General features: G+C 37.4%; 1 protein-coding gene across 5 annotated transcripts in view; it reads right to left on the bottom strand.

The window, feature by feature from the left end:
• Positions 1 to 6,469: 6,469 nt before the first annotated feature.
• Positions 6,470 to 23,832, bottom strand: part of LOC117907144 (histone-lysine N-methyltransferase ASHH1-like) — a 30,889-nt gene continuing 13,526 nt past the window's right edge. For all 5 annotated transcript variants that reach the window (XM_034820555.1, XM_034820559.1, XM_034820556.1 and 2 more), the window contains 6 exons: positions 12,661 to 12,745; positions 12,482 to 12,575; positions 12,151 to 12,349; positions 10,765 to 10,799; positions 8,814 to 9,321; positions 6,470 to 7,074 (listed from right to left, as the gene is read on the bottom strand). In XM_034820555.1, coding sequence (XP_034676446.1) covers positions 6,802 to 7,074; positions 8,814 to 9,321; positions 10,765 to 10,799; positions 12,151 to 12,349; positions 12,482 to 12,575; positions 12,661 to 12,745 — 1,194 coding nt within the window. In that variant the 3' untranslated portion in view covers positions 6,470 to 6,801. The remainder of the gene's footprint in view (positions 7,075 to 8,813; positions 9,322 to 10,764; positions 10,800 to 12,150; positions 12,350 to 12,481; positions 12,576 to 12,660; positions 12,746 to 23,832) is intronic.

Raw genomic sequence — 23,832 nt, forward strand, 5'->3', positions numbered from 1 at the left:
TTATCCTTATTCCACCTTCTCTTTGATAAAATGTCAATCAACTCCAATGTGTTTTGTTTTATCATGATGATTTGGATTATGGGTAATGTTAATTATTGATTTTTTATCACAAAATAACAACATGGGATTCTCACTTCATAGTTTCAATTTGTTCATCAACTTCTGAAACCACATGAGCTCACATATCCCTTGTGCTAAAGATCTAAACTATGCCTGCCTCGACAATGCTTCTTACAACAACAAATCACTTCTTACTCCAAGTTACTAGGTTGCTCACACAAATGTACAATAACCCGATGTTAACCTTTTATCACTGTGTCGTGGTCTTCGATATAACTTATAACAGGTCTCACAAATATAACTTGCTCGGTTGCAATGGTCACACTAAGGCCTTCCATCAATCCTTTTAAATTTTGGATCATTAGCAGAAGTGGAAGGCTTATTGCTTTTTGTAGCTAAAGCAATGTTAAATGCAGAGGTCTTGGATTCTACTAAGGCCCCTTACCTATCATCACATTTCTACAACTTTGTTGTTAGAAAAATTAGGCTAATCCAACCTATGGTAATCACCTTAGAGGGAGGGTGAATAGGGTGATGGTCTTTTTTTTGTAAATTTAAACTATGTGAATATAAGAGACAAATATATGCAACTATATAATAAAACAATATAAAGACAATTGCATATAAAGTAAAAGAATAGGGAAGAGAGAATGCAAACACAAGATTTTATAGTGGTTTGGCGCAACTTGGCTTAAATCCACTCTCCTCTAGCTTCAATCCCAAGCTTGAGGCTCCACTAATTCAAGGTTTCCAAACCAAGCCTTCAAACAATACAATTGGATTATGGTTCCAATTCACCCTTTCGGACTTTTGGCTCCAAGCACCCTTTGCACTTCTCAAAAGATACCCCACTCTTGAACAACCTCTCAAGTGATACCCCACACTTGAGAAACTTTCTCTCAAAGATTTATAAATAAATGATCTCACAAAATCCTAGTACAAAAACTTTAAGCTCAAATGATACAAGAAAACTAAGATTAAAATGTGCACTAATGATATGCAAGTTTTAGAACAATGATGCACTCAAAATACTCTTTCAAGGCTCAAATATATTCAAGAAAGGTTTGGGAAGGTTGAGCTCTTAAACGAATGAAGATTTTGAGCCTTTTTATAGAAGAAAAAAAGTCAAACTAGTCGTTGGGGGTTCGACCGGTTGAGCTAGGGGTCGACCGGTTGACTAGCCGTTAGCATTTAATACTTGGCAGGTGACCATTGGACTTTGATCGGATCTCGACCAGACCTTGACCGAACCTTGACTGGTTGAGTTGGGGGTCGACCGATTCCTCATCCGGTTCAACCGATTGAGCCGTTTTTGGCTCAACAACCAACTTTTTCAACTTAAAACCTTTTAAACAAGTTTGAAAAACATTTGACACAAGGTTTTAGTTGAAAAGATGAAATCATCCAATTTTAAAAGTATTTAAAACAAAATAACTCTTGAATGATTTTGGTGTATAAGTAAAGAATTTAATGCATGAAAATCCTAGTGCACCAACAACCTTACAAAGAGATTTTATGAAGTTTGGGTTTTGAAAAACACTTCTCTTTGAGGTGGTCTTCTTCTTCATGATTTCTCCTTGGCTTGATTTGTCTTTGTGATTGCCACTTTAGAAATCGTCTTGCCTAATCACACTTGAAATATAATAATTAGTTCTAAACCTTATTTTGTTACCATCAAAATCGAGATTAACCAAACCTTGGTTTCACATTTCTTTTCTTTGAACTTTTGAGAAGACTTTAAAGGTTGATGGTGAGATTTCATTACCAAGAATTCTATCCCAAATCTCATCTAATTCATTATTCAACCCCAGTAGGAATGCAAAGACTCGATTTTTCTTAATCATATTTTTAACATTACATTATTTTGTGCACAATGCCATTCGTAGTCATAGAAGAAATTAGGTTCTTGCCAAAGAGTTTTTGAGTGTATTGTAGCATTGAATTACACTCATATTACCTTGCTTAGTACTTTTTATCTATGTAGCTATCTCGTAGACCTAAGTAGAGTTTCCAAGGCCATAATAGGTCTCCTTAGCAGCCTCTCAAGTCTCTCTAGTAGTGGGCATGAACATATATGTCTTACTAATCTTGAGTTCCATAGAGTTGATCATCTGTGACATAATCATGGCATTCTCTACTTCTCATGTTTGGATGAGAAATGCTTCTTCTTATGGTTTCGACGTTGCTCTAGTTAAGTACCCAATTTTCCCATGCCCATAAATAAGCAGTTTGACAAATTGAGACTATTGAAGATGTTTTTTTTTTTTTTTTTTTTTTTTTCCGTTGAATTCTTGAGAGGCAATTGAATGAGAAGAGTGATCATGACCATCGATCACGAAATTTTGATGAGAGATAGGTTTTCCTTCTACATCCTTCAAGTTGTTGTCTCCATTGGAAGCACTTATCATGGTTGTTTTGACCATTATCCCTAATGATTAGAAATAGGCTCTAATAACATAAAGAGACTAATCGGTTAATTTTACCTAGCTGTATATTTATTCATACAGAAAATAAGAGAAAAAGTCATCTATATTTATAACTCTAGGGAAACTACAAAAATGAGGAAAGTAAAAAATAAATAAGAAACTACCTAACAAATCCTATCCAAAGGCTTTAATAAACTCCTAACTAATTCCTAAAAAGGTTAATCCTATCTCCATTAGACATTCAAATTCTTCAATATTGGTAATTACAACTTTATTGGACTCAAATACTATTCTAAAACCATATTAAACTAATAAAGATGTGATGATGAAATTCTTTCTAATGTTTGGAACATGTTGGACTCCTTTTAAAATGAGTGTTCTCCAAGTCTTAAGTTTCGAGTTAATTTGTCATTCTCCTAGTACCTTAGCCATAGATCATTTCCAACACTCATATTACTTGTATGCAATTTCTCATAATTAGAAAATAAACTTTTATCAGCACACACATGAATATGAGCATCAAAATCAATTCACCATTTTTTTTTTTTTACCATAAATATTGTTTAACTTAAGGTTATTCATGTGATGCATAGATAGAAGAGTTCGCCCCCATAATTATTACATTAGTTTTAGTTTTCGGTCTTGGAGTTACTTAAGAGTCAAGAACTTTAAAGGCTTGACCCCATATTAGTTTGTAGGTTAAGAGTCACTAAAAAGTCAAGAACTTACACTTGACCTTTCCTATGAAAGCAATTATTTGCCTTGTGATTTGTCTTTCCATAAACTTAACATAGAGTTAATCAAGATTTCTTCCAATTGACATCTTTGCCTTTGATTTATTTTTATTTGATTTATTAAAATTTATTTTTCTTAAATTTTTACGTTTATGTTTATACTTATTGTCAATAATTTGAGTTTTGTATGAAATATAGAATTCACGTTTTCTTGATTTTCTTACTCAATCCAAAGTAATGAAAAATTCATCGAAAGAAAAATCTTCTAGTTTTTGTTTTAACATTCTCCTAAATCAAATCAAGACAGTAAATTTTTAATCATAGAGGCAACCTATAAGTGTATCATCTATGTTAAACACCGTCATCATAAGATCATAAGCTAGATTAGCTTATTCCATTATTGATTTTCCATCTACCATTTTAAAATTCAGACATTTCTCAACATGATACCTTCTAAGTCTTACATCCTTTCTTGTATTACAAAAAATATAGTAAATGTTATCAAATAAAGTATTTAAAATTCTACCATGACATAAAACAATAAAATAAAAAATAAAAACAACCTTCAAAAAAGGGTGGTTACAACTCCAATAGAAGAAGATGCTCCTAATTTAAGGCATTTCTCATATAAGTAGAGTTGTGAAAAATTGAATAGAGACCTAAAGTTACTAGCCAAAATCTCATATGTCATGCTAACACGTGAAAATTTGATCAAAGAACTTCTTTAGTCTACAAGATCCGGCTTCTATGGAACTCATATTTTCTAAGGAAATTTAGGTTAATAGAAAAAAAAAAAAAACTTATATTTTCTCTTAGACGATTAAAAATAATATTAATTAATAGAAAAGTAATTCAATATGACTTCAATTCCCACAACCAAGATAATCTCGAGGCATGTGGACGTACTCTCTTAAAAGAAAATACGTCATCTTTTGCATAGAGTTAATTAATCCTCTTCCCCGAAGATACAGTGATCTTCAAAATCAAGCTATCTAAAGATTAGAAGAATTCTTAACATGAATATAGGAAGCGTTGGATGGATGTTTCTCACCATGCTTGCCACCTAACCAGTCATGGTGATTGAATTCCAATAAAAGGATGATTGGATGGATGAGTCTGAGATGGTGAGCCTGTTGTTCATCATCCATGCATTTATAGTTTGGAGGATTTCATTGCTTTCCCAGTCATCTCAAAATTTGCTCCATTTGTAGTAAAACAAAAAACACTAAACAGAAATATTTTAATCAAGAGTATATTAAATTTGTACAAAAAATAAAAGAATTTGTAAAAGATCTCTTAACTTTGTATTTACCCTTAAAAAGTGAATACAGAATAGTTCAAACCGATGCTAACCAAATAGGATGGGGAGGTATACTTTTAGTGGTAACTAACATTGAAGAAGAAAAATTTTGTAGATACTGTAATGGAACTTTTAATGATTATCAAAAGAATCTTAGTTTTACAGATCTCCCTCAAAGATGGATTATCAATCACACCTCTACAATGAGAGGGAGAACCACCCAAATAATAATAATAATTAAATACACTTTAAAAGATAAGAGATTTTAACTTTCATTTTAAAAATCAACTGAGAAGATCGTTTTCAATATTTAAAGGTTCATTTATGCTATGTTGGGTTCTTGAAAATTTTAAGGAAAAATGTGAAAAAAGGAAAATAGAAAATAAAATGGTAGAAGAAAAAAATAATAAAGAAAAATAAAAAATAGATTTAAATTTAATAAATTATTTTTACATGGTACTTATTTTTTTATATTATAATAAGATTAAATAAGTTTAAAATATATAAATTGCAAATTAGTTTTAATAATATTTAATTTTTTTTTTTATATTTTTTATACTAAAACCAACATTAGAAAACCATTTTCTTTAACATTTTTTTCCTAGTATTTTTCGAGAACCAAACATAACCTTAGGCTAAGCTTAGTTCCGAAAAATTTGAAGGAAAATGTAAGGGAAAAAAAATATAAAGGAAAAGTAGAATGAAGGAAAAAATAAAAAATAGATTAAAAATTCATAAATTATTTTTATTTGCTACTTCAAATCTATTTTACTTATTTTAACTCATCAATATAAAAATTAAATAATTTAAAAATATATAAAATTTTAACTAATTTTAATTATATTTGATTTTCTTTTATATTTTTCATAAGACAATCAAACATAAAAGAAAAAAAATCATTTTTTTTTGTTTTTGTTTTTTCCTTAATATTTTCCAAGAACCAAACATAACCATAAAAAATAAATAAATTAATATTTCTACGGAATAAGATCAAATTTTTGAAAGAAGCATCATTTCCCATGTTTATTGAATTTTACAAAGACATGTTTCGTAATGTTTTGGAAAAAAAATTAAAAACAATTTTCAAAAATAATTCTTAAAAATAGTTCTCAATCTGAATCTTACAAAGGCATGTTTCCCAATGTTTTCAAAAAAAAATATTTAAAAAACAATTTCTCAATACTTTATACAAATAAAATTTTACATGTTAATTACAATATAAAAGTAATCAAAATATTTTCCATTTTTTAATTATTGTTTAGAATATTTTACAAAAACTAAATAAAACACTTTATATCTATTCTAGAAGAATCAACCTATTTTCAAAACAAATGGCACCCTAAATTTCGGTTTTCTCAATTAAAAAGGATTTTAATCAATTAAAAAGTCAACCCCATGCATCCATATTATCAAGAAGAAGATTTAAACAAACATAAAAATATCATGTCAGACTTCTTTGAATTACTTTGGTGCCGGAAAATATTGGGAAGGAAGGAAAATGGTAGGGGCAGAGACAAGGTGATGGAGACGATATGATTTGCATTATTGAAATTGAACGAATTTTTCGGCTGCTGGGGACCATGTTGTCTATTGCTTCGGCAGAGTATACCATCAAATTCCAAAGGATGTCCCAACAAACCAACAAAACAAAAAACTTCAGTTCAAATGGTCACCCAGATTGAGAACTGCCTCCATTTTGTTAAAAGCGCACTAGTGGGGTTTGATTTTGAAATTAAAAAGAAAAAAACATCCGAGTCAGATTTTGCCACAAATTCAACAAAATTGAACCCCACTTACCTCACATTTTCATGGGAAGAGCCGGCACGTAGTCTCACACAAACCCATTTTGCAGTTCATCCACTAGCTTTGACATCCCCAAAACCTGAGATAAGAACTCATTTGACCTCAATCCACAGATCATGAAGTCACTTCAATACCACATAATACACTTTCCACCAAGCTGGAATCATGCTGACTTTCCTTCTTTATATTATAATAATTGTAAAACCATTTCCTGCTTACATGTATCTGTATAAGCAAAATGTTCCACAAATAGTAGAAAAAGGTAAACAATTTCAGACCAAGACATTTGAATTATGAAAACCCCAAGTATCAATGGTTATACATGAGAGTTGGGCAAATAACCTAACCTACAAAAGTTAGATAGCTAAGAAAAATGGAATTTTGGATCAATGATCAGTTCACTTGTTTGGATAACTTACTTTGGGATCCCTTCAAGCTATGAAAAATTCAAATCACCTATACAGCCCATACAGGCATGTTAGGTTATCAAATCCTTTGTTTCATTCTCATTGTCTCCTCCTTCAGAAGCTTTTGCTTCACCTTGTGGTTTTCGGGGATTACAGACAATGTTTCTGATGATAGAGGAGTAAAGATTAAAGTCTGCCTTCATTTTACTGCAGTTGGCCCCTATCCACTTCCTAGCTACCTCAGTTGGGACACTATCTTGACTATCTCTCTCATATTCTTCAATTGCAGGTCGAATTTCATCATATATGGAGTCAAGACGTGAAGAGGCCTGATTCTTTTCTTCCTGCATGATGAACAAAAATTTTCAACTTGGGTAATGGGTTGCAAAAATTAAATTAGACGATTCTCAAGAAACTGACACAAAGAAACCTGACAAGTTTTGAAGACTAAAGTTATGCAGAAAACAAAGACAAGAAAGGGGCATTTTTCCAGGAAGTAATACATCAAAAGAGATAAAGCTTGCATAGCAAGATTATTTTCTGGAAATGACATCTCACAATAAACTATTTTTTTCATTTTGCACAACCATGGAATTTGCTTTTCAACCATGTATTCTCCCTCTTGTGCTTCAAACATGACATGCAGCAGTCCTGGAAAAACAGTTCCCACATTTCCTTTTCCATAGCACTAAACACCTAATACCATAGAAAGAGTCAAATGGAAAATTATACAGGACAGGTAACTGATCTAACAGATTAGAAATGGATGGAGGCATATTTCTTATGGATAAAAACTTTTAACAAGAAAAAATATACATGGAAGCAGAAAAGAAAAAAAGATTGAAACAAAACAGTTGTTTGTTTAATGCCGCGTTCAGTTTTTACTTTGAATTTGTTTCTTCAATTGTTAGTTCAGACAACTGAGCATTGACACAGATAACTGTAAAGTTCAACCAGATGGTATATTTACCAAGACGTTCAAAAATATTTCAACAATAGATAATTGGGTAATTACTAACAGCGACAAAATAGTATAATTTTGTAGCATTTTATGCATTACGTGCAGGTTACAAAAATTGGGAACTATAATGAGAAATTAAGGTCCAAAATTTTAGGAAGCATTCTTTCAATTTGCATAGCCAAATTATACCAAGGCAGGCTATAGTACACCATAACAAACACAGCTTTCCTAGTTGATAATTTTTTATTCAACTCAATCCAACAAAGCCTTGTATCTAACATTACAACTACTTGGGATCAGCTGTTTCAAAAAATATGGTCCAGAACAAAAATTGCAAGAGAAGAAAATGATTAAGCAAACACTAAGTTATGTTTGGTTCCAGAAAATTTGAGAGAATATGTGATGGAAAGAAAATAGAGAGGAAAAGAAGAAAGAAAAGAGAGAAGAAAAGAAGAAAGAAAAAAATGAAGGAAAATAAAAAATATATTTCAAGTCAATAAATTATTTTTATATGTTACTTTAATCTCATTTCACTTATTTTTCTTCTTCTATGTAAGGATTAAATAGTTTTAAAATGCATAAATTTTAAACTCATTTAATTATATTTGACTTTCTTTTGTATTTTCCATAGTGAACCAAAAATGAGAAAATAATTTTTCTTAACATTTTTTTTCTTCCCTTGGTACTTTTTGAGAAACAAACATAGTATAAAAGAAAATTGAAAGGCCAAACAAGCACTTGGAGAATAATACAAGATAAGATTGCCCTTTCACTAGGAGGGATGTCTCCAGTATGAAAAATTGGGTGTATCCAAATTAAGCCCCAGAACATGACTCAATTCGTGAACCCAAGGGCACTCCTTGTCATAGTTAACTCACATGAACCTTAACAAGCCTATCCACGTCAAGACAAACAAACAAACACCCATGCCACAAGCCAACCGAACCAAACCCATCCCATCCAAGCTTAACACAGAAAAGAAATATAAAGAGGGAAAGAGGAAAAAACAAAAAGTGAAAGCCTCAGAAGGAGCCTTCAAGAAAATCATGCTGATAGACACCCAAAATGATCTTATCTTAGTTTTCATGCACCACTGAAATTACAGAAAAATGCAGATCATACCTCATATTTGAAGACCTCCTCACGAGCCTCCTCTGATCCTAAGAATTGGGCAACAAATTTTGCATCAACTTGCTTTTGGGCCACAGGTTTTGACCTTCCATTAGGAAAATGTTTCGATCTCTTTTTTGCCACATGCCCTGGCCCAATGTGATTGTTCTGGCTTGCACTATTACTTTGGATGTGAGGTATCATTGCATTCTTTTGAGGAAAGGCCTGTTGAGTACCATCGGTAAACAATTTTGTCTCTTCACTTACTTCAGTTTTTATCTCATTTATGACCAAGTCTACTGGAACTGAATCAACTGCCTCAACAACAAGTTCAGTGGATTCCAATTGATGCTCGTATCGCACGCTTGTATCATATTCCACACTAGCATCCACTGCTGTGGTGTATTCAACTTTCCCATGAGAAATAAATTCAGGTTTAGAGTAATCCATGACTCTGGGGAGCTTGGAGGAAGGCTCATCCTCTGCAGAATCATAGAGTGGGATTTTCTCAACTGAGTATCTGTAAAAAAAAAAACAGCATACAGACAGGTTTGAATCCAAAAAATAAATACAAAATTGTACGAAATATATGTAGTAACAAGAATCATCACATGGCTAACAAAAAGTCGCAATGCAACAAAAGCATAACCTGGATAGTAGACTCGAGGGTGTAGTCTACCCAAGTTGACCACACATCAAATTGACCTACACAAATGATGAAGTGCCATAATAGAGGAGAGTGAGGGATGGGGAGGGTGGGAGAGAAGGGTTGGAGATGGGGCATGGGGAATGCAAGGAGCGTCCATGTTGTGGAGTAGATCAAGTGTATCTAGAGAAATAAAGTTCCTCAAAAAATAATTCAGAAATAAGCATAGTAAGAAACAAAGATAGAACTATAGTTATGATAGCCACAATGGGAATCCATTCAATCATCACAGCCACAAATACTAAGCATATTAATTTACACCATGTATATTCCAATGAACATTTAAGAAAAAAGTAATTAAAAATCATTTGAGGTGTTAAAACTATAAGATGCATTTGTTTCATGGGTGTCTTAATTTGAAAATGAGTACCCTATTTCCCAATATAAGATTACTATGTTTGGTGTCAACATGCCTTAGGACTGTTGATATAGATAATATCTCCTCAAAATTGAAAAGTTCTCTTACCAAAGTAGGACTATATTAATTCTTCTAATTCGTAGAAATGAAAATAAAGGAAAAGTGGACAGTTCTCAATCAAAAAATGATTTTTGAACACAGTTCTCAATTGTTTTCAAAAAATAAATAAATAAATAAATTCTGTTTAGGAACTCAAATATAAAAAACAATTTTCTGGCTTATTCTTTGTGAAGATACTGTGCACTCACGTACACTGCAAAAGTTCTCAAAGCATTCTCCATATTTTTAATTGTTTCTATAATACTCTACCAAAATACTAGAATATACATCTACGTTGTTTCACATAACAACCTCTTTCAACAAAAATTTATCAAATGTGTTTTATAAGTTACAAAACTGTTTTTTGTTCTAATGAACAGAAAATCATTTTCAAGAACAGTTTCCAAATAGATCAATAATTTCCATTTCGAAGTTTAAATATTGGTGAACCAAACACACTCATAGAGTGTATATGTCCAATAAAGAATTAGATGAAGGGTTGAATGATAGTGTTTGTAGATTTGTGATTAAGTTCGCAATCGAAATCACAGGAAATTTCATTAGTCTCTTGAAGGCTTAGGTTACACATCACTATGCAGCCAGGTAATGGATCATCGTATAACTAACTATGCTGGACTAGATTTGATATCTATAAAATGAACCCCAGATAAAGATGGAGTTGCCCCTAATGTGTATTTCAATTGCCACCAACATCTGAAACGTCCTCCAATAAACCAATACTAATTAGGAAAAGGCAAAACTTCAAGCTGCATATGAGAATAATGTATGCATAACATTACCTGTCATCGCCATCCTCCCAAAGATAAGTATCCTCCTGCCAAAACAAAGTTGCACAATATAAGCAAGAAGGAATATAAGAACTATATAATAGACGAGAATTACATCACAAATAAAACAAGAAACACAATCTCAACAAACAAGGAAGTCAACTAAAGTTGAAATTGCAGAAGTAATAGAGAAACAGGAAATTCCTGGAACATCAATTATGGTTAGACAAGAAAACTGCATTTGATCAGATTAAAGTTGAAAAAAGAAATCTGTCAACAACACAGAAATCAAAAATTGGAAGACAGTATCCAACTTCATTAGCAAAGACACCATTATAGTTAGTGTTTTATTCCACCTTATTAACCACAAGATTGGAGAAACTTTAGGGAATTCCTTAAGTGCACGTTAGATATCAAATAGCTCTTAGTAACTCAGAACCAGGAAGTCTAAGAAAACAATTGGTTAAAGTAAGTTGTTAAGGCTATCTCCATAGCAGCACTTTTTAATCCTACATAGGCACTGTTGATTCAGATTAAGAGACCCCTGGTTGGTATCAACTTAATTGGATAGCATACTAAATCCTACCTAACTTTTTGACCTTTATTATTTCTTCATTCTTTATATACTTTCTAGTCCTAAATCATTGGGTCATATAAGACAGTCACAGACAGCCTGTTCAGCCTGTGATGGGACAAACTTAACGTTCAAATTGAGACAAAGTTTTCATATAAGGAATAAACATTTGGTGAGGACTTATATTAGGCAAGGCAGGGGAGCTTGTTTATGCATGAAGGCCCCTGGACAAGCAGGGAGCAAAACTTGTCATTTAGTAAGTCTCATGGCTAAGTAAAAAGGCCAGTTGGAAACTATAACTTAAGAGGTTCCAGCAATATTATCAAGTATTCTGGATATGACAGGTTTTTATCTCTCTCAGTGCATGATCTGCCACAAACTTAAGAGACCTATCACAAATGTGCTCATGATCCCATCATGGGAAAAATATAAGATACAGCAAGCAAAAGGCCGACCTCTGGATAAACCAATATGCCATCTATTGCCATACAAAGACAGTTCCAACATCCAAAGGAAGATTCTTTTTTTTTTTTCTTTTTTCTTTTTTTTTTTTTATGTGAAGTACCAAAGGAAGATTCTTTAAACAGCAAGGAGAGTGAGAATCATGAGAGAGAGGAGAGGAGTTGGTTCAACAAAAAGGTTAAAAGGTGGGGGGAAAAAATCAAACTACCAAGAGCTATGCTGCATGTCAAAAACAATAAAAACCGTGCCGAAAGATCTAAAAAGCACAAACTCTTAGCAGTATTGAGGATATTCAATACATCCTTAAGCATGAATATATATGATATGTTTGATTGAAAATGGTGTAAGCATATGCTAATCACCTGGAATCCACGAGACTTTGCCCCAAGAAAACCAGAGCAGCTGATTGCCCCACAAAGGCAGCGAACCTTAGCCCCACCATACCATTCAAAATTATAATCATATGCAAGTTCTGTTCCAATAGATATGTCTTGCTTTGCAAATATGCCAACTCTAACTTCCCCCAAAACTGTCCACTTCCTTGTTTCACAATTAGGTTGGCTGAAAAGTTAAACACAAGGAACTTAGTGGATGCCAATTAAGAGCAATTAAAATTGCATAATGAGCAACGGTATTAGAATTCCTAAATATCTCATTTTACATCAATTGCATTTGCCATCTGAAGTGGCCTACCATGAATGATTTATAAATCTGCCAAGGCTACCCTTTTTAGTGGCATCAATACATTCACTACCATTAAGAGAAATTATAAATGCATCCTTGAGACCTGCATCAAGCCAAACAAGAAGATAGTATGATTTCAGGAAAGTGGACTAGAGATTTATGATTTATCTAATAAGCATATACTTTACCTAGAGATGCATAAACTTGGGACCTTCCCCTTGCTTCTTTCCATGATATTACTTCTCCACAGTATTCAATAACAAATCGTCCAGCCTGTATCAGATATAAATGAAAGAAAGTGCTTCCAGATAAGTGAGGACCAACAAATCACTACCTCTGATGCTGTGATACATAAAATTAGGTAAAGAATGACCTTAAGGTCTAAGTTTTATACTTCATTCACAAATTCATCAACATTCAAGACTCTTAATAAAGTGGCTAATAAATTGGGCTTATAGATGGGCTTAATAAATTGGACCCATAATACATATCATACACTCTAACACCCTCCCACACATGTAGCTGTTGTCTTCGGGCTTACATGTGGGCTTAATAAATTGGGGAAATAAACATATAGTGAGGTCCAAACACATGACCTCCTGCCAAACAAGACTCTAATACCGTGTGAGACAATCAATTTTTCTAAAATCTTAAGCTTGTAGGATTTAGGCCCAAAATGTATATCATGAATTCTAACATCTTCCCTCACATGTAGTTTACTTTGAGCTTACATGTGGACTTAATAAATTGGAGAAATAACCATGTGGTGAGATTTAAATACATGACCTCCTGCTAAATGAAGCTCCAATACTACATTGGACAAACAATTTTCTTAAAAGCTTAAGCTTGTAGGATTTGGAACCACAAGGTATATATCATGCCCTCTAACACCCTCCCTCATGTGTACTCTTAACACTAGTGTATAGGGACAAGAAAGGATTGTTAGAATTGTAGGGATTTTAGGAGAAACTGTAGAATTGTTGCTTGTGCTTCGAGGAGAAATGGCAAGAATTAGAGCCTGAGTTCGTTTCTTTCTCACAGCCAAACTTCCACTTTTTTGAAGGAAAAACTGGAGGTTACTGCAAAATCTGAGGATTACAAAGAAGCTGCTAGAATACACGATTCATTGAAATTCTTTGAGGAAGAGGAGACAGTTTTGCATCTTCATGGATTGATTAAAGAGCCTTCAGTGATCAGAGGTTTGAGGATGCAGCTAGATACCATGATGAGCTAGAGGAACTTGCACCACATTCTCTCTTAAAATGTTCAAGTAACTCAACCATGGGGATCAGGGGTCAAGTTAGAAGTGTGCCTTGAAGGTCAAAGTCAGCCTTCAAAATGGTAGTTCATTTTTGCATATAGAATAAGAATTACCAACAACTCAGTCCATCCCATTCAACTTCTCAGAAGGCATTGGATTTTTATTTATTTTTTTCTCTTTCTCAGAAGGCATTGGATTATAACTGATGCAAATTGTTGAATATAATGTATTTATAGTGTATAACCTTTCCTTGTTAATATAGGACACATATATGGTAGGACACATGTATGGTAGTTAGGACTCTTAGCCTTGTAGGACTCTTAGCCTTGTATATATATATATATATTTCTCAATTGTAAGTAGATCATTACATTAATGAGAATCAAGGTCTTTCTTCTTTCTCTCTCTCTCAACATGGTATCAGAGCCAAGGAAGAAAACCTAATTCTTTCCTGTTTCCCGTGTCATCAACTCCGGGAAACCTTCCGGTGACCGTGTTTCATTCCGGTCACCTTCCCCATCTCCCAATACTTTCCGAACATTCGGATCGTCGACAGAAACCACTCACCGCCGGCGAACTTTTCCGGTGAACTTTTCCGGCGACGTATTTTTCCGACACCGACCATACCAGAAGGAGCGCCTGGAGGAGATCTCCAACTTTTGTGAAGGCACCAGCACCAAAAGAGCCTCCACGCGCCGCCCACGCGCAATTTTCCGGCCGGCGGCTGCATCTCAGGCGCCGGCGCGTGAGGCCTTTTCCGGCGACGCGCCTCCTCCTCCAGCTTCGCCTGACGCCGACCAGCCTCCCTACTTCCCTGGTTCTCCCATCCGAGCCCTGCACATACCTCTTTTGGGGATTTTTGTCTCCGTCGGCCCTCCAAATAGTCTTTCCGGCGAAGCTCCGACTACTTTTTCTCCACTCCAATCCCTGCACGTGCCTTGGGAAGTGTTCTTCTACCTTTCTGGTGGTACCACGCCGCGATCTGAGGCCGTCTCCCTTTTTCGGTGGTGCCACGCCGCAATCTGAAGCCGTATTAGGGCTCTCTTCGATCCAAACATACTTCATTCTCCAGATAAGTAGATATGACTACTAAAAATTACATTTTTTCCGCTGTTATATCTGGCTCTCCTATGATTACTTCGGAGAAATTGGTTGGCAGTGACAATTATCTTTCCTGGTCTGCCTCTGTTGAACTTTGGTTTATGGGTCAAGGATATGAGGATCACTTGATTACACAGGAGGCAGATATCCCTAAGGTTGACCGCGTACAGTGGAGGAAGATAGATGCACAGTTATGTAGTGTATTATGGCAATTGGTTGATCCCAAGATTCTTCTTCATCTTCGGGCCTACAAAACTTGTTTTAAATTTTGGACTCAGGTCAAAGGATTATATACGAATGATATCCAGCGTCTGTATAAGGTGGCTTCTGCTATTGTCCATCTCAGCCAACAGGACTTGGATCTATCTACTTATATTGGCCAGATTGCCTCTCTTAAGGAGTTGTTCTTGACTGTGATGCCTCTTACTCCTGATGTTGGGGCTCAACAAACACAGCTTGACCAGTTCTTCATGGTTCTTACTCTTATTGGCCTCCGTCCGGATCTTGAGCCTGTCCGGATCAGATTCTTGGTAGTTCATCAGTTCCGTCCTTGGATGATGTGTTTGCTCGCCTCCTCCGTATCTCCTCCACTCAGACTTTGCCATCTGATAGTACTTCAGATTCTTCTGTGTTAGTTTCTCAAACTAGCTCTCGAGGAGGCCGCAGTGGTACCCGAGGTAGAGGTCAACATCCTCATTGCACCTATTGCAATAAACTTGGCCACACTCGCGATCGTTGCTATCAGTTACATGGACGACCTCCTCGCACTGCCCATGTGGCCCAGTCCTCTGATTCTCCGCTGCCTCAGCCTCCGAGCTCTTCCGCATCTCAGGCTTCTGTTGCCTCTGTTGCCCAGCCTGGTAATGCCTCTGCCTGCCTTACCCACACATCTTCTCTTGGACCCTGGATTCTAGATTCTGGAGCTTCTGATCACTTATCTGGTAATAAGGATCTTTTCTCCTCTATTACTACTACCTCTGCTTTACCTATGTTACCTTAGCTAATGGTTCTCAAACTGTGGCTAAAGGTATTGGTTTGGCCCTTCCTCTACCTTCTCTACCTCTCACTTCTGTCCTTTATACTCCTGAATGTCCTTTTAATCTTATTTCCATCAGCAAAATCACCCGTACTCTTAATTGCTCTATTACCTTTTCTGATAAATTTGTGACCTTGTAGGACCGGAGTACGGGGAAGACGATTGGCATAGGACGTGAGTCTCAAGGCCTCTATCACCTCACCTCGGATTCATCTCCTGCAGTTTGCATTTCCACTGATGCTCCTCTCCTCATTCACAATCGTCTGGGTCACCCTAGTCTCTCCAAGTTCCAGAAGATGGTCCCTCGTTTTTCCACTTTATCGTCACTTCCGTGTGAGTCATGTCAGCTTGGGAAACATACTCGTGTCTCGTTCCCAAAGCGTTTGAATAATCGGGCAAAGTCTCCTTTTGAGCTTGTCCACACTGATGTTTGGGGTCCTTGTCGGATTGCGTCTACTTTAGGATTTCAGTATTTTGTCACTTTCATTGATGACTATTCTCGATGTACTTGATTATTTTTAATGAAAAATCGAGCTGAGTTATTCTCTATTTTCCAGAAATTTTATGCTGAAATCCAAACCCAGTTCAATATTTCTATTCGTGTGTTACGCAGTGACAATGCCAGGGAATATTTTTCAGCACCATTTACTTCGTTTATGTCCCATCATGGGATTCTTCATCAGTCTTCTTGTGCTCATACTCCTCAACAAAATGAGGTAGCTAAACGCAAGAATCGACATCTTGTTGAGACAGCTCGTACTCTCCTCCTCCACAGTAATGTTCCTTTTCGTTTTTGGGGGGACGCTGTTCTTACCGCTTGTTATTTGATTAATCGTATGCCCTCCTCTGTCTTACATGATCAGATTCCTCACTCCCTTCTCTTCCCTGACCAACCACTTTATTTCCTTCCTCCTCGTGTCTTTGGTTGTACTTGCTTTGTTCATATTCTCACTCCTGGACAGGACAAGCTTTCCGCCAAAGCCATGAAGTGTCTCTTCTTGGGATACTCCAGACTTCAGAAGGGTTATCGTTGTTATTCCCTTGAGACTCATCGATACTTTATCTCCGCTGATGTCACCTTCTTTGAGGACTCACCATTCTTTTCCACCACTTCTGAGTCTCTTCCTGTTTCTGAAGTCTTGCCTATTCCCATTGTCTCCCCACCTGATGCTATGCCTCCTCGACCACTTCAGGTTTATCATCGTCGCCCTCGTGTCGTTGCTCCTCTCTCTTTTGCTGAGGCACCTGCTGACTCACTTCCTATCCCTTCGGCTTCACCTACCTCGGCTCTGCCTTCTCCTAATGACTTACCCATTGCTGTTCGGAAAGGTACTCGCTCTACTCGTAATCCTCATCCTATTTACAATTTTTTGAGTTATCATCGATTATCTTCACCCTATTCTGCTTTTGTTTCTGCTATATCCTCTGTTTCTCTTCCAAAGAGCACCCATGAAGCTCTTTCCCATCCAGGCTGGCGACAGGCAATGGTGGATGAAATGACTGCTCTGCACTCTAATGGCACTTGGGATCTTGTTGTTTTACCCTCGGGTAAATCTACCGTTGGTTGTCATTGGGTCTACGCAGTTAAGGTTGGTCCTGATGGTCAGGTTGATGCCTTAAGGCCCGCTTAGTTGCTAAAGGCTATACTCAGGTTTATGGTTCTGATTATGGTGACACATTCTCTCCTGTTGCCAAGATTGCTTCTGTCCGTCTGCTTCTCTCCATGGCTGCCATGTGTTCTTGGCCTCTTTATCAATTGGATATTAAAAATGTCTTCCTTCATGGTGATCTTGCCGAGGAGGTTTATATGGAGCAACCTCCTGGTTTTGTTGCTCAGGGGGAGTCTGGTTTAGTATGCAGGTTACACCGTTCTCTATATGGCTTGAAACAATCTCCTCGAGCATGGTTTGGCCGTTTTAGTTCTGTTGTTCAAGAGTTTGGCATGCTTCGCAGTACAGCAGACCTTTCAGTTTTCTATCATCATAACTCTTTGGGGCAGTGTATTTATCTGGTTGTTTATGTGGACGACATCGTCATTACAGGCAGTGATCAGGATGGTATTCAGAAACTAAAGCAACACCTTTTTACCCACTTTCAGACCAAAGACTTGGGGAAACTCAAGTATTTCTTGGGAATTGAGATAGCTCAATCTAGTTCTGCTGTGGTCCTTTCCCAAAGGAAGTATGCTTTAGACATCCTGGAAGAAACCGGTATGTTAGACTGTAAACCGGTAGACACACCTATGGATCCGAATGTCAAACTTGTACCAGGACAGGGGGAGCCTTTAGGAGACCCCGGGAGATATCGACGGCTTGTAGGTAAATTGAACTATCTCACCATTACTCGTCCAGACATTTCTTTTCCTGTGAGTGTTGTTAGTCAATTCCTACAGTCACCATGTGATAGCCATTGGGATGCTGTAATCCGCATTCTTCGATATATCAAAAGTACACCAGGCCAAGGTGTGTTGTATGAGAACAGAGGTCATACTCAGGTTGTTGGTTACACAGATGCAGATTGGGCTGGCTCACCCACAGATAGACGTTCCACTTCAGGGTACTGTGTTTTTATTGGAGGTAATCTAATATCTTGGAAGAGTAAGAAACAAGATGTAGTGGCCAGATCTAGCGCTGAAGCCGAGTATCGAGCTATGGCTTTGGCAACATGTGAACTCATATGGTTGAGACATCTTCTTCGAGAGTTGAGATTTGGAAAGGATGAACAGATGAAACTCATATGTGATAACCAGGCCGCATTACATATTGCATCCAATCCAGTCTTTCATGAAATGACCAAACATATTGAAGTTGACTGTCATTTCATTAGAGAGAAGATCGCATCAGGATGTGTTGCTACAAGTTTTGTTAATTCAAATGATCAACTAGCTGACATCTTCACTAAATCTCTCAGAGGTCCTAGGATTAAATATATTTGTAACAAGCTTGGTGCATATGACGTATATGCTCCAGCTTGAGGGGGAGTGTTGAATATAATGTATTTATAGTGTATAACCTTTCCTTGTTAATATAGGACACATATATGGTAGGACACATGTATGGTAGTTAGGACTCTTAGCCTTGTAGGACTCTTAGCCTTGTATATATATATATATATTTCTCAATTGTAAGTAGATCATTACATTAATGAGAATCAAGGTCTTTCTTCTTTCTCTCTCTCTCAACAGGAAGAATCAAGAATGTCTAGAAGGTTGGAATCATAGGTGAAGAGCCAGTTATACTTCCTAGAACTGGTTTTGAATACTCATCTGCATGCCCATTAAGCACTCCAAATGGAAGAGTGGAGGCTGACTTTGAAATGAAACAATTGGCAAAGCGGGTTCTCAGACTTTCAATGTGGCAATTGCCTCATTTTCTCTGCCCACACTCAGAGATGAGTTTGATACATTTGAGATGTGAATCATGATAGAACAATGGAGAAGCAGAGGAGTTTCATCCTAAAGATATAGTAGAGTTTAGCCCAATATGGGCCCAAATCCTACAAGATTAAGCTTTTAAGAAAATTGGTTGTCCAACATGGTATCAGAGCTTCGTTTAGCAGGAGATCATGTGTAATCTCACTACATGTTTATTTCCCTAATTTATTAGGTCCATTGTGTAAATCCCAAAGGAAGCTACACGTGAGGGTGTTAGAGTGTATGATATAGTCCAAATCATACAAATTTAAGATTTTAGGAAAATCAATTAGTCTAACAGAGTGGTTATGTTATGAAACTAATTTTTTTTTTTTTTTTTTGAACATAAAATATGTATTAAAAGTAACAAAAGGTAAATTAGAAGGATGAAGGATCCTCCCCAAAAATACAAAAACTAATCAAAAAGCATATGATTGAACTCCACTATACTAAGTAGACCTCTATATTGGAATCCTATCACATAGGAATATACAAATAAAGAATCTCATCACTCCATAAGCTTCATTGCATCTCTTTCCAATAGAGACATAATCAATGCTCCTCTCCTTGCTATCCATACAATTTTGTTCTGCACCAAGTTCCAATCAAGCTAAACAAATTTTAGAGGAATGCCTTTAAAAGCAGTGGTATAGGATGCCCAAAAAGAGGAATAGAAATTAATTAGGTTTCAGAGAGTTTCTAAAGTCCTCCACTTGTCCTCAAAAATGCTACTATTTCTTTTGCACCATACAATCGAAATCAAGATGCGGCAAGCTATTTGCCAAAGGACTTTGCCTCTCTTGGTACTCCCTAACCCCTATAAGAGATGGTTAATATGTTGCATATTACCCTTTTAAGTCCCAATCCAAACTAGCAAGATTGAATAATCTGTGCCATATCCCCAAAGTCAACAAACAATATAGATCAATCGTCTCTACATTCTCTATTAATAAAATGCAACAATTAGAACTAAGGATTTGTAAGGTCTTCTTAACTGTAGCATGCATTGGTGTTTGCCTTCTCATGTGCTACTAGCTAAGCAAAGGCCTTCACCTTAAATGAAGCTTTAGATTTCCAAAGAAATTTAGCAGGAAAGAAATATACTAGATTTAGTAGATCAGACAAGGCTCAAAGGAAAAATTTTAAAGTAAATAAGCATGACGAGAATAATGACCAAACTCTTGTATCTAGGTTAGAAAGTATGCATGAAAGAAAGAGGACATGAGTCTTTTAAGGTCATCAATCTCCAAATAAATGACATTATGATGGAAATTAAGGCTTCAAGGAAAAAAGAAAAAAGAAAAAAAGAAAGAGAGGTGCCAAGGCTAAATGAATAGGGAGATTTTTAGTTGTGACAACTCTAAAAAAAAATGGGATATTGTGAACACAAAGGTTAGCCCCCCAACCACAAATATTCTCAAAAATGAATTCTTACCTTATCACCCATCACAAAGTGGGTGTGCCTAGAAAAATCTTAAAAAACCTGTGCAATGGATTTCCAGACACTCAGATATGACCATCTAATTGTAATGTTTGCATCCCAACCATTAGAATGTGTCTCATAAATACTCAAAATGACCTAATGCCAAAGAGCCGAAACTTTCCTAGGATACCTCCAAAGTCACTTCCCTAAGAGGGCTCGATTCATCAGAGAAATCTTCCCAAACCACAATCTCCCAACCTCCTTAAGCTTGCAAACTAGGTCCCAACTAATGAGGTGATCTCTCTTACCCTCACTAACCCTTGACCAAAGAACCCCTTGGCAATGTCTTAATCTTAGACACCATCACACTAGGAATCTTGAAAAGAGAGAGGAAATAGCTAAGAATGTGAGACAAACATGAATGAATTATAATTATTCTTCTAACCCCTAATGACAAAATGCTTTTTCCATCTATCCAATATTCGTGAGCTTTTGTCAATCATTGGGTCCTAAAACACATTTGCCTTTGGGTTCTCCCCCAAAGAAAGACCCCGGCAGGTTAAACGACCAACCTAGTGAACTAACTCTAACTCATGTTGATACCTAAGACATCAACTGCAATGATGAAAAGAAACGAAGAGAGAGGATCTCCTTGTCTATAACCTCTAGTTGCTTTAATCCATTCTTTCAGGATTCCATTCACTAATACCGCAAAACATATTGAGGACAAGCAACCCCTCATCCAAGACCTCCATCTTCCACTAAACCCCTTCATTCCGAGTGCATGGTCCAAAAAATCCCGATCCATATGAGCATTGGCCTTTTCAAAATCAATTTTGAAGAAAACCTTTCCTCTTTTGAACGTCTTTTCTCATCTACCACTTCATTGGCTATCAGAACTGCATCTAAAAGATATTAACAGCATATCATGTTGAAAGAAACCAAAATTGTGTAGATCGTCTTAATTATGTATCATGTCTATTTCAAGCCATAGAATGAAAGAGGTGGAGAATCTTTGAACTTCACAACCAGAGAGAGGTTGGGATACTGGAATTAAAGTGGCTGAGAAGTAACACCTCATTTGAGTTTGAGGAGTAAGGTTCTCTGAAGAAAGATAAAGATGAAGTGCAAAGTTGATAGGTTTATTGTGGAGAAAAAGTCTTTTCAAGTAGAGTTTGAAGGATTGAATGGTGGAACTTGGGTATCAGTAACAGAGAGGAGCCGAGGTTTCGTAGCTTCAATAGGATTTGACATGGAGGAGCTGGATTGGTTGGTGGAGCATTTGAAGAAAGCTGTGGAGATAGAGGCTTCCAGAGGTTTTGTGCGAAAGATCAGGGGCAAGACTAAGACTCTCTTGATGGAGATATGCTTCAATAACAGAGGGCGGTTCATGAAAATTACAGAATTTGTTACAAAAAGGAAACCTTTATTTCTTGTCGTCCCCGAGGGCGTCAAAAGGAGAGGGTGGGAAGATCTTAGGAAGGCGATCCTATCAGTGCAAGAGTATTCTGAACGAGACGGAGGAGCTTCGAAGGAGAAGAATGGTGATATCAGGATGTATGGGGACACTTTCAGAGGAGGACGGACATATGCAGAAGTGGTGGCAGAGGCTGGGTTGAGGTCTGGAGGTACGCTGTCAGCTGGAAAATGGGCCAGAGCTGTAATATGTGAAAGCCAAGAAAAAGTTCAAGACTAGACTCACGAAGGACGAGCCATTGCGAGGATGATGGGGATGAAAGGAATGGTGTCCATAAATCCCATTTCTGCTTTCAAAGGATGCTTCTTTGTGAGTTCAACAAGGAGAGCGGATAGGGTTCATGATCAGGGAAGACTTTCAGTGAAAGGAAGGACGATTCTGTTAAGGAAATGGTCGCCTAAGGAAAATATGGTGGTTCAAGGAAAGTTCAGGAGGGGATGGCTAGTATTGAAAGGTCTCCCGTTCCACTTGTGGGATGAAGTTCAGTTGAATTTCATTTTGAAGAAGTGGGGGAGGGTAACGAAGGTGGCAAAGGAAACTTTAAAGCTGGTGGACTTGACGAGGGCGAAGCTGTGGGTGGAGATGCTTCCAAATGTCGTGTTACCAGCGTTGCTTGAGGTGGAAGATGGGGACTGGTCCTATACAGTAGCAGTTTCAGTCACCGGAGAAGATGACGAAGCCGACGATGTCACGTCCGAGATAACCCGTAGCAGGAACGAGTGGGTGAAAGCTGGAGGTTGCGTCTCGTAGTCGTCAAAAGCTGCAGAAGGGCTACGAGGTAGTAATAGGGACATTAAGTGCTACAGAAAGAGGAGTCTTCCCCGGGCACGTCATTGGCAGTCGAGGACGAGTTTGGCGGACAAAGGGGAGAAAGGAGGGGGAAGGAGCAACTTGGGCCTAGCTGAAGAAAAGTTTATTGGGCCCGAGATTGAGACCTCTTCTAAAGCCCACTCGGCAAGGGCCCATAGTGGGATGAGGCATCGCGGGCTTCAAGATGGCCCAGAAGCTCCTCAAGCCCACCAGTCTGCATCGGCTTCATCCCCTACTCTCCAGCGAGATGTTTCCTCTGCAAAGGCGACCACGATGCTATGTCCAGAAGGTGCAAGGGCCGGCGCCGCGGCTTTCTTTGGAGAAGAAGGTCGGGCCGTTGAGTTAAAGGCCCAGTCCCGTTCCAATAGTCCATCGTTAGACAACACCGTGGGCTGCAAGATTAAAGGCCCGTCGGGGTTGGGCCAAATCTTAGGAGGATTGAAGCCCTCTGGTATGGATGTCTGGTCGCGAAAGGAAGAAATCGAAGCGAGGAAAGGGAAAGCCCCAGCGGTTCACGCGAGAGATGCTACGCATGAGGAAGAGACGGCAATTTCAAGGAAGACGTGGTCTACCCTCTTCCCTCCAAGCGCCGGTCGACGACAGGGTCATCGGTGTAGCAGTGAACCTATTTTCACACGGGGTTCGTCGTCGTCAAGTGAAGACCGCAATACGAAAGAGGAGTTCGGGAAAGGATTTCTGATGGAGCGAGGAACCAGAGGGAATCCCTTCTCCAGATGTCCTCTGTCTGGTAATCTTTCGAAGGAGAACACCTTGGCGAGCCGCGATGAAGGCAAAGGAGGGCTAACGGGACGAGTGGGGTGTGATCCGCGTAGCTCGTTA

Source organism: Vitis riparia, chromosome 18 (genome assembly GCF_004353265.1).
Source record: "Vitis riparia cultivar Riparia Gloire de Montpellier isolate 1030 chromosome 18, EGFV_Vit.rip_1.0, whole genome shotgun sequence".
Classification (NCBI taxonomy): Eukaryota; Viridiplantae; Streptophyta; class Magnoliopsida; order Vitales; family Vitaceae; genus Vitis; species Vitis riparia.